Source organism: Nanorana parkeri, unplaced genomic scaffold, assembly GCF_000935625.1.
Source record: "Nanorana parkeri isolate BGI_ZX_2015 unplaced genomic scaffold, ASM93562v1 scaffold704, whole genome shotgun sequence".
NCBI lineage: Eukaryota > Metazoa > Chordata > Amphibia > Anura > Dicroglossidae > Nanorana > Nanorana parkeri.
Window position 1 is genome coordinate 137,571 of NW_017306972.1, and position 9,087 is coordinate 146,657.

General features: G+C 45.3%; 1 protein-coding gene across 1 annotated transcript in view; it reads left to right on the forward strand.

Moving 5' to 3' along the window:
- Positions 1-1,419: 1,419 nt before the first annotated feature.
- Positions 1,420-9,087, forward strand: part of LOC108792950 (glutamate dehydrogenase, mitochondrial) — a 23,819-nt gene continuing 16,151 nt past the window's right edge. The window contains exons 1-2 of the mRNA XM_018563836.1: positions 1,420-1,876; positions 7,699-7,779. Coding sequence (XP_018419338.1) covers positions 1,489-1,876; positions 7,699-7,779 — 469 coding nt within the window. The 5' untranslated portion in view covers positions 1,420-1,488. The remainder of the gene's footprint in view (positions 1,877-7,698; positions 7,780-9,087) is intronic.

Sequence of the window (9,087 nt, forward strand, 5' to 3'; positions counted from 1 at the left end):
TGGAAACTTGGTGTGCCTTCTGGCTTCATCAGGGTGCCTTCACATTTTTGTTAAAAAGGGAGGAAGGGGACTTCCGATGTGAAAGAGGGGGCTACTGATGTGAAAGGGGGCACTCTGATGTGAAAGGGGGCACTCTGATGTAAAGGGGGAAACTCCACTTCGTCTTTTTCTGTTTTTTGCCTGGGGCCTCCCCATAGTATTCACACAAGACCTCTGTCTAGGATAAAGGTGTTATAATAATTGGGTTGAAAGGGGCTCATGCTGTTTTTTACATCTTAACATTTAAGTTTTTTACATTTTAGACTGGGGTGCCTTGAAATACTTTCAAAAGGTGCAATGACCGAAAAAAGGTTGAGAAATACTGGTCTAACATAATCCTGGGTTAGGTCAAGACACAAATATGACAGCTGCCATTTCTGATCTGTCATACACAGGGATCCCAACCTGAAAAAAAAGTAATTTCAGGGAGGTGTCCTTCTCATTTCAGGGAGTTGCCCTCTACGCCCCCCCTATCCGTGGAGGGAGGTTAGGGGGGTTGGGAGAGAGCACCCCCTGAAATGATGGCAGATAGCAGAGGAAGCAATAGCTTCTTTGCTATCTGCAGGCTTTTTTCTGAAGTAGCTTCTTTGCTATCTGCTGTTGGCTATTGCAAACCCAAATAGCTAATAGCAATCTAGCAATTCATTCCTTTGCTGTCTTTTTTTTTTTTTACTCTGACGGCGGCCCTGATATCAGGATATTAATTAAAAAACAGACAGACAAATGTTTCTCTCCCGGGCAGCCAGGAGCCACTATCTAATAGTGGTAGACTCCCGCAACGACCGTAAGATGTTGGCATGTCTGCATACACCTCACGGGACCTAACTAGTTGTAGCAGCATATGTGAAGACATTTTTTTTTTCTGCAGTCCTTCTTTACAGGGTTAGTTCATACCTGTAGGCGATATGCGGCTTCATCAGTGCTGGAACAAGCGCTCTTACTCACTGGCAACATGCGCAGCGAGCGCTTTACTTCTGTTGTGCAACGCTGAGCTCAGCTGCTGCTGCGACAGAAAGCGTGCTGCGCATGTCGTGAATGAGCCAGGGCACTTATTCCTGCACTAAGGGGTTCGGGGACTCCGCATGGCCTACAGGCATATTTTGTAAATGAAGGCCTGGTGCCTGGTTTTTAAATTCGAAATGCATAGGTACTTTTTTTCAAAGTGATGTAAAGGTGAAATAACCATTTATAATCTCTGGCCTCACAGTACATACTCCACATAAATACACAACCAACAGTCAGCGCATGTCTCTGGATGTGTAGATCAATGTCCTGTGCGCGTTCACAGCTCGCCTTCCCGTGCACGCGCATAGGGGTTTGACACGGCGCCCCGTCCCGCGCACGCGCTCCCCGCCCCTCCGGCCCCGCGCTTGGCGCGTTCCTTATATAGGCGTCTGCTCAGGCTGTACTCTCCCAGCTTGTGCTTGTTCCCAGTGTTCTGTGTCCACCATGTATCGTTATCTAGGGGAGCTCGTGTCCCGGGGAGGGGGAGCCCTGGCCTGCGCTGCAGACACAGCACTGCCTGCCGCCACCACCCCCTTCCTCCGCCGCTACAGCCATGCCGTGGACCAGGAAGATGACCCTAACTTCTTTAAGATGGTGGAGGGCTTCTTCGACCGGGGCGCCGGGATCGTGGAGGACAAGCTGGTGGAAGATCTCCGTACCCGGGAGACGGAGGAACAGAAAAGAAAGAGGGTGAAGGGGATCTTGCGGATCATCAAGCCCTGCAACCATATCCTGAGTGTCAGCTTCCCGATCAAGAGGGACAATGGCGACTGGGAGGTGGTGGAGGGCTACCGGGCCCAGCATAGCCAGCACCGCACCCCCTGCAAAGGAGGCGAGTATGGGGGGGGTGGGGGGGTTCTGTCATTGCAGGTGACACTCCGTATGAAAGTAGGGCTATGTCATTGCAATGAACATGTCATTGCGTGGGGTTGAAGGGCTTTATCATTGCCAGGGACACTCAGCTTGGTAGAGGAGGGGCACGTTCATTGCCAGGTACACTCAGCTTGGTAGAGGGGCTTGTTCATTGCCAGGTACACTCAGCTTGCTAGAGGGGGTGGCACGGTCATTGCCAGGGACACTCGGCTTGCAAGAGGGGGGCAGCGCTCTGTCATTGCCAGACACTCAGCTGCTCTGCCTGGGGGAAGATCTGCCCTCTGGGTGTCCCAGCCATGACATGAGCAGCCAGGCACATGAATACTTCTATTCTATTGGCTTCTAAAGCTGAGATACCGTTACCAGTCTAGGATTATGATGGCGCTTTTACAGAACTGTTTAAGATTTTCCAAACAGGGAGGAATAAAACTGATTTGCAACACAAAGTCTAAGGTGACATATGATGTCATCCTGGAGAGAGTGACATGGGGAACATGCAGCTGTTGTAGTCCTCTTGATCGCGGTGTGACTAGAGCACAGCTTATTGGCAGCACATGGACCAACCAAGACGTGTAATCCGGAGTCACTGTGTGACGTCTGGTCACTGTAGTGTTCATGGACATGGCAGTGGGTGACAGTATAGAAGTGCCTGTCTGCCTGTCCTTACATTCTTGTAGTGTTAGTGAATGTGAACCTTAGCTTTTATCTTTATGACCCTTATTGGAAGAGTAACCTCCTCCCCTGATTCCTTTTCACTGTGAAGAAAGGCCTGGGGTGTAACCTCTTCCATTGTCTCCAGGGACTGTGCGTGTGTCATTGTTCTTCTTGGTGAACCTTGCATGATGGTCTACCTGCATGATGTTCTTGGTCCAGTCCCTTTGGGGATTGTGGTCTAGTAGATGTGGTTGTTCCATGAAATATAAGTTCTCATTATCAGTCATCATTCTTACCACTCATGGAAGTTTCATGGGGTACACTTGGGGAGGGGAATGCTGTTTTAACTATGTGCCTGCTGTCATTCTGTCATCGCTTATGAGCTATGTGATGAACAAACCTTTTCACCAGCACTTGAGGGCCGGTGCACACCTAGGCACGATATCGTGCAAAACACATTCGCATTATAGTCAATGGAGGCTGCTCACACCTTTTGCGGTTTGTCGCGTGACCGAAATCGCATGTTCGGGTGGTTGTCGTCGTGCGGTTTGGGTCCCATAGACATTTCTATGCATTGCAAAACGCGCAACAATCGCGTGGTTTACCTTGAACAGACGCGTGATGGGAAACAGCTCGGCTTCTGAATTGCCTAGAAGCTTCACCTCTTTGAATTAGCAATGTGTGCAAGATGTTGGTGCATGTTGTACACATGTTTTGGGGTAGTGCATGATGTAAACATGTTTTGGGGTAGTGCATGATGTAAACATGTTTTGGGGTTGGTGCATGCCATACACACCTGTTTTGGGGTTCTGCAAGGCACAACTCCAGAATGAGATCCATTTCCTAAACCATTGGGTGTTTATTAACTTTATAGCTGGTGGTATTCTGCATTGCTGTTTAACAGGGGTCACATGACAAGATTTGACGGTTCCTAACCTGAAAAAAAGCAATTTGAGAGAGGTGCCCCCCCCCCCCCCCCCTTTTTTGATTTGCTGGGATTTGGAAACTATTTTCCGTGCCTCTATTAAAGCTCCTTTACAGTCAAATCAAATTCTACCAATGTATCCCTCTATGTATGACGATTAATAATAGACATGTCAGGTGTAAAATGCTGTGATTGTTAAATACTTACACTTACAGAGCATTCAATTCCAGCTTTGAAAGGGCAAATGACTTCAGTTTGGCAAAGCGATACACACTGGGATTGCTTTGTCATCAACAGAGCATTGCTGGGAAATCTCATCTGTAATCTCAGGGAAAAGCATTTTCTATCCCCAGAGATTATGTGCATGGTCACATGTCCTAGTCACGTGTGCACGAAATCTAGGAAGTAATAGGAGAGCTGGTAATCTGCCTTTAATTAAATGGCCCCTGTCAGAAGACTAGGGAAGAAAGGAGAAACAAGGTATCCAATGAATACAAAGTCGGCAATTATCTAGAAGTCTGTTTGTAGATTGTCATTAATAAACATTTCTAAAGGTGTGTTTGTTATTGTAAAGGTATGCTTTAAGCTGGCCATACACTAGTGAGATCTAGTCCAAAAAGTTAGTTTTAAGGTGCCCATACACTGCTCGATTCTCGTACGAGAATCGCGGGAAATCCCGCGATCGTACCAGAATCTAACAGTGTGAACGAAGACGTGCGACCGTTTCTACTGTACGCTCGCACGTCTTTTATCTAAGGAGCATGTTAGAAAACCAGCCGAGAATCGTACGATTTTCGGCTGGTTTGAACAGTGCTCGGGAGACAAATGCCGAACGGGCCGGTGTGCGCACACTGCCCGTTCAGCATTGCGATGATCGAGAGTGCGATCTGCCTGTCCAAGATAGGCAGATCGTACGTTTTTTTTAATCACTTTACAACCATCGCAAGACTAAGGTCTTGTGATGGTTCTATAGTGTATGGCCACCTTTAGAATCATTTTGTCAGAATTTTTTGTAATGGGTGAAAATCAAGGATTATTTTGACTTCGCAGATGAGAACTCTAAGGCTCAGGATGGGAAATATCTAATTTCTTGAGCAAAGAACATTGCAACCATGATCGTTACTTCCATTCATGAAAATTCGTGCTATGCACCTAAGAAACCAGTTTAATAATACATCTGGTATTCCATTCCATGCACATAACCAGCACAACCCAACACATGCATGTGAAGCAGTGAAAAGCAGGGGTTCCACTTAATCCTGTGGTTTGTTCAGCCCCCTCCGAATGAATGGGCATCCTTACCAGAATGCTCAAAATACCGCACATTAATGCGTGTGTAGTTATGTCACAGCAGGAATGTCTGAAACTGCCCTGGCGTGGGGAGATTTCCCTTGTGTCTTAAGACATGTAGAGATTTTCCGCTCTTGGAACGTGGACAACAAACCCGACCGATTCAACCCCTTTCTGATTTTTACCAGAAATGATTTGTCTGGAGTTCTGATCCAATAAGAGTTACCTTTACAAACTTTCCTTACAGCTGAGTAGTCACCACAGCCCATTGGTGCCACAATCTTGGGGGGGTGGGCACCCACACGACTTAGATCTTGCAGTACGGGGTTAGCCCCACTACAAGGAGTTTTTTTTTTAACTTTTTGCTGGAGATAGGCTTCCAGGTGCCTGCAGACAAAATAATCTCACCCGATCTGTTTGGTTAGTTGTATATCTGGAAGTGCTCCCTGACCTTTAGACATTCCCTGGCAGCGCCTTCTCAGGAAAGGAATTGATTGAATGGGTTTTTCTTGCTAATTGCTATTGTTGTTCCTACAAGATAAACTTGGATCTTTTCTTGGTCAGGTCTGGCCTGCAACCCTGACTGAAGTTTAAGTCTTGAGTAGTTTACAGCAGACCTTCCATGAAAATGCAATGTGCAAAAATACTAATGGACTTGCCTAGGTGGGGTGACAGTGGGTCCTGTTGAGGATCCTGAATCCTGCAGGAACATGCTCCTGTTGAGTACAGAAGTGTCCATTCATGAGACTTGAAATCCTGAGCTTTCCCAAGATCCTGGAGTGAGTCCCAGTGACATCAACAACGGGAAGGTTCAGCAACCCAAGGGTAAGGGCAGTATTTTTAATGCATTTTCTTTTAACGTGTCTGGTGTTGCTGCTTACCAATCCATATGTGGTAGCTGAATTCGTTTTTTCTGGCTTTTTCCTTTACACCTGTTTTTTTTTGTTTTTGATTTTTTTTTCAGCAACACACTTCCTAGGGTGACGACGCTTTCTGCATCTATGAAGAAGCAGCTCTGTCACCCTAGAGGACTACAGAAACCTCCCTCTCTCCTTTTCTCCATAACAGAGGGTAGGGGTGTTCTGTAGTACATGGACATACACCAGTACTTGGACTCCAATCTGCCTCGAGTTCATAGCAGGGTCCACTTACATAGCCCACTGAGTCAAAGGGTAGCTGTACCCATTTTAAAATGGGGCTGTGGAGATCGGGCAGCCATGGTTTGCTTTCTGAGTAGTTATAGTTTTGTGCAAAGCCTGGGTTCCTTTATGCTGTACACCAGGGGTTGGCGGACTCTGTTCCTCCAGCTGTGGTGCAACTACAAGACCTTTACCACTCCTAGAGACGGAGGCATGATGGGTTTTTTAGTGCCACCACAGCTGGAGGGCCGGAGTTTGCCTATCCTTGCTGTACACATTCCTTTTGACGTCCTTGCACTACTTACTGCATACACCACTACCCATGTCTTCCACCTGCACACGAGTGGTATGTGCTTCCTTAAGATGTCTCGTAGAGCATGGCGGGAAGGCCTTCAGCAGGAAAACTAGCGTTGTTTGAAGCAGCAGCATGGGAGGCTGACAAAAATGTGTGCTGGTCACTCATCTTGAAGGCATTTTAACTTGACACAAGTCTCAGCTAAAGGGCAGCCTAGGGCTGCTGGAGTTTCCCAGCTCCGTTTACTGCTGCTACTCTTGCCTTACAGGTTACTTGCCCGAATGACTTAGTCATGACTTGCTATTCAATGAAGAAAAGCTAGAAGTAGAGTTGTAAGATTTACAGTAACACTGATGGCCAACAGTTGGCCTCCTACATTAGGGCAGGAGCAAGGAAGGTCGTCACTAGGCACCTGGGGCAGATGTTTGGGGCAAGTAACCGTGGGTTCCTTTATGCAGTATAGTGTTGAGACATTCCCATTTGGTGTAGTCCTTGCAAAGCCACCAATTGCACCAACTGTGGATCTGCAGTGACTGATGAGAGAATTTTCCCTCTAGGTAGTTTCATGAAGATCAGTGTGTTTACAGTTGATCAAGCATGAACAGCTGAAGGTAGTGTGTGCGCACCTTACCGGTTTGGCATGACTGTCTTCTTTAAACCTTACAGCTTTTATACTTTATCAAACTTACACCGAGACAGCTGCCTGTTGTGTTATTTTTTCTTAAACAATGTAGCGTTGCTGTGCAAATAGTTGTAGTATCCAGGCAGTTAAAATCTATACTGCAGCAGAGTTATTCGTTTTTTGTTTTTCTTTAAAACTGTGGTTTCCTTTGAGTTCAGGGAGTGGCAGGACATCGTTCTGCAAGCTTTTTGGTTTTCATCCAATGGAAACTTTTAGTGCTGAAAAATGAGTAAGTAATGAGTCATGCAGCTCCAGTAAGGCTTTTCTTGGTCTCTTATGTTTAAAGAAAATGGCACACATAGCAGACTCAATTACTAAGACTGTATGTGTGGTACCCCCGTCTCTTGGCATATAAATTCACTCTGCATTCCTCTCAACCTTAAGCTTTCTAGTTTTATTTACTTTTTTTTTTTTTTTTTAAATTGCTGTACATCTGCTACAGATTCATTATTCGGGATTACGGACTGATGTAGTCACAACCTGCACTTTGAATACATTTAAAATAGAAACCTAGTTAAAACATTTTGGGATAGTGTGGTGAAGAATCAGAATTCCTGGCAGTGGTAAAGACAGTGAGGGCGAATTTCCCCAAACAAAGGTGAAAGTTTCCTTAACATTAGAGCAGCCTCAGTGGGGACAAATCATGCCGCCTGGAACTAATAAAGCATAATATAACGTGTGTTTGGAGTCACACAGCGGGTCTTACTGTGCCAGGAAAACCATGTGAAAGGAGGTTCAACATCATAAAACGGTTTCTGTCCTAGTTTAACTTGGTTATAATTGTATTTCCTTTTAGGTATTCGTTACAGCACGGATGTCAGCGTTGATGAAGTAAAAGCCTTGGCATCTTTAATGACCTACAAATGCGCAGTTGTAGGTGAGTCTGCCCATTTTGTTTTCAGTAACCATTGAGAAACTATTGTTTAAAATACAGCATAAGATGACTGATTTTCATTGTGTTTGCCATGTTTACGTAGTAACTGTAATCCTATTTTTATCACCATGTTTTAGAGTCGGAACGTTGCAACGTAATAATTTTTTTTACCCTGTGACCGCTAATGTTTGCTGTACTTGCTAATGCTGTATCCTGCCTCCATGTCCCTGGTGAAGATCACCTTTGTTCTATTGGGAGTACATATTTCTCTTATGTTCAATAAAGGACACAGCTAAATTTTTCATTTTACGGAATAGTTATATGCCACTTGCAGGAGTAGGACCCTTCCGTAAAATGAAGGTTTCGATTTTACGGTGAGTTCAAAAAAATCCTATTCCTACATTGATGTTGCACTTTACTGCTTTTTACAGTGATTCGGCTCACGGTTTATTCGGTTTACTGATTGTGTGCCTCAAATCTTATCACAACAGTTAAAGCAGAACTTTAGCCTTACCGTATAAACATGCATTTGTTGCATAGTTGCTAAGTGCTTTAATGCTAGCTTGCAAAATTGCCTACCGGTGCCTGCATGTATATATGGTCAGTAGGTGAACAACAAATGGAGAAAAGTCACCAGCACTCCAAATCACATAGTTTGCTTTGTGATATGACGGACTTGTGTCAATAAAAGATGAAAGTTTATTCACCGTTGGAGTGCCGGTGACTCTTTTCTCTTTTGACTTTGTTATTGCGGCACTATCCACTTGTCACTGCAGCACCAATTCTGAATTCTGGGATCCATCAGTCATAAGTGTGATGGGACACATACAATAGGTGAGGAACAGGACACCTGCAATCTGACTGCTACCTTGATCTGGGCCTTTATCCACCCTTTATGTAAAGGGGTAGTACCTGGTACATTTAAAGGTTTGGAAGTTTTATTTGCCTTTTCATAATTACATGGACACTGTTTTGGTATTGTTCTGCTAGGAGGCTAAGCATCATGGGAAGAATAAGGGCAGGTTGGATACATGGTGGATGATCAGAACATGTGCATTTAAAAATGTGAATCGCATTAAAAAAAGTTACACACTGCATTATAACCTGTGTGGTGTCATCTGAGGAAATTTTCCCGTGTACAGCTCGGCAGCCTGTTGCAGTGCATTATCGTATGGTATTTTGTGCTGTGTTGGGTAAGCCCCATTAATGTAGAATGGGCTGCCAATGCCCCACAACTAGGGATGCACCTATACCCTTCAATATATATTCCCCCCCCCCCCCCCCCCTTCTGGTCCTCCACAAAACGCGAAC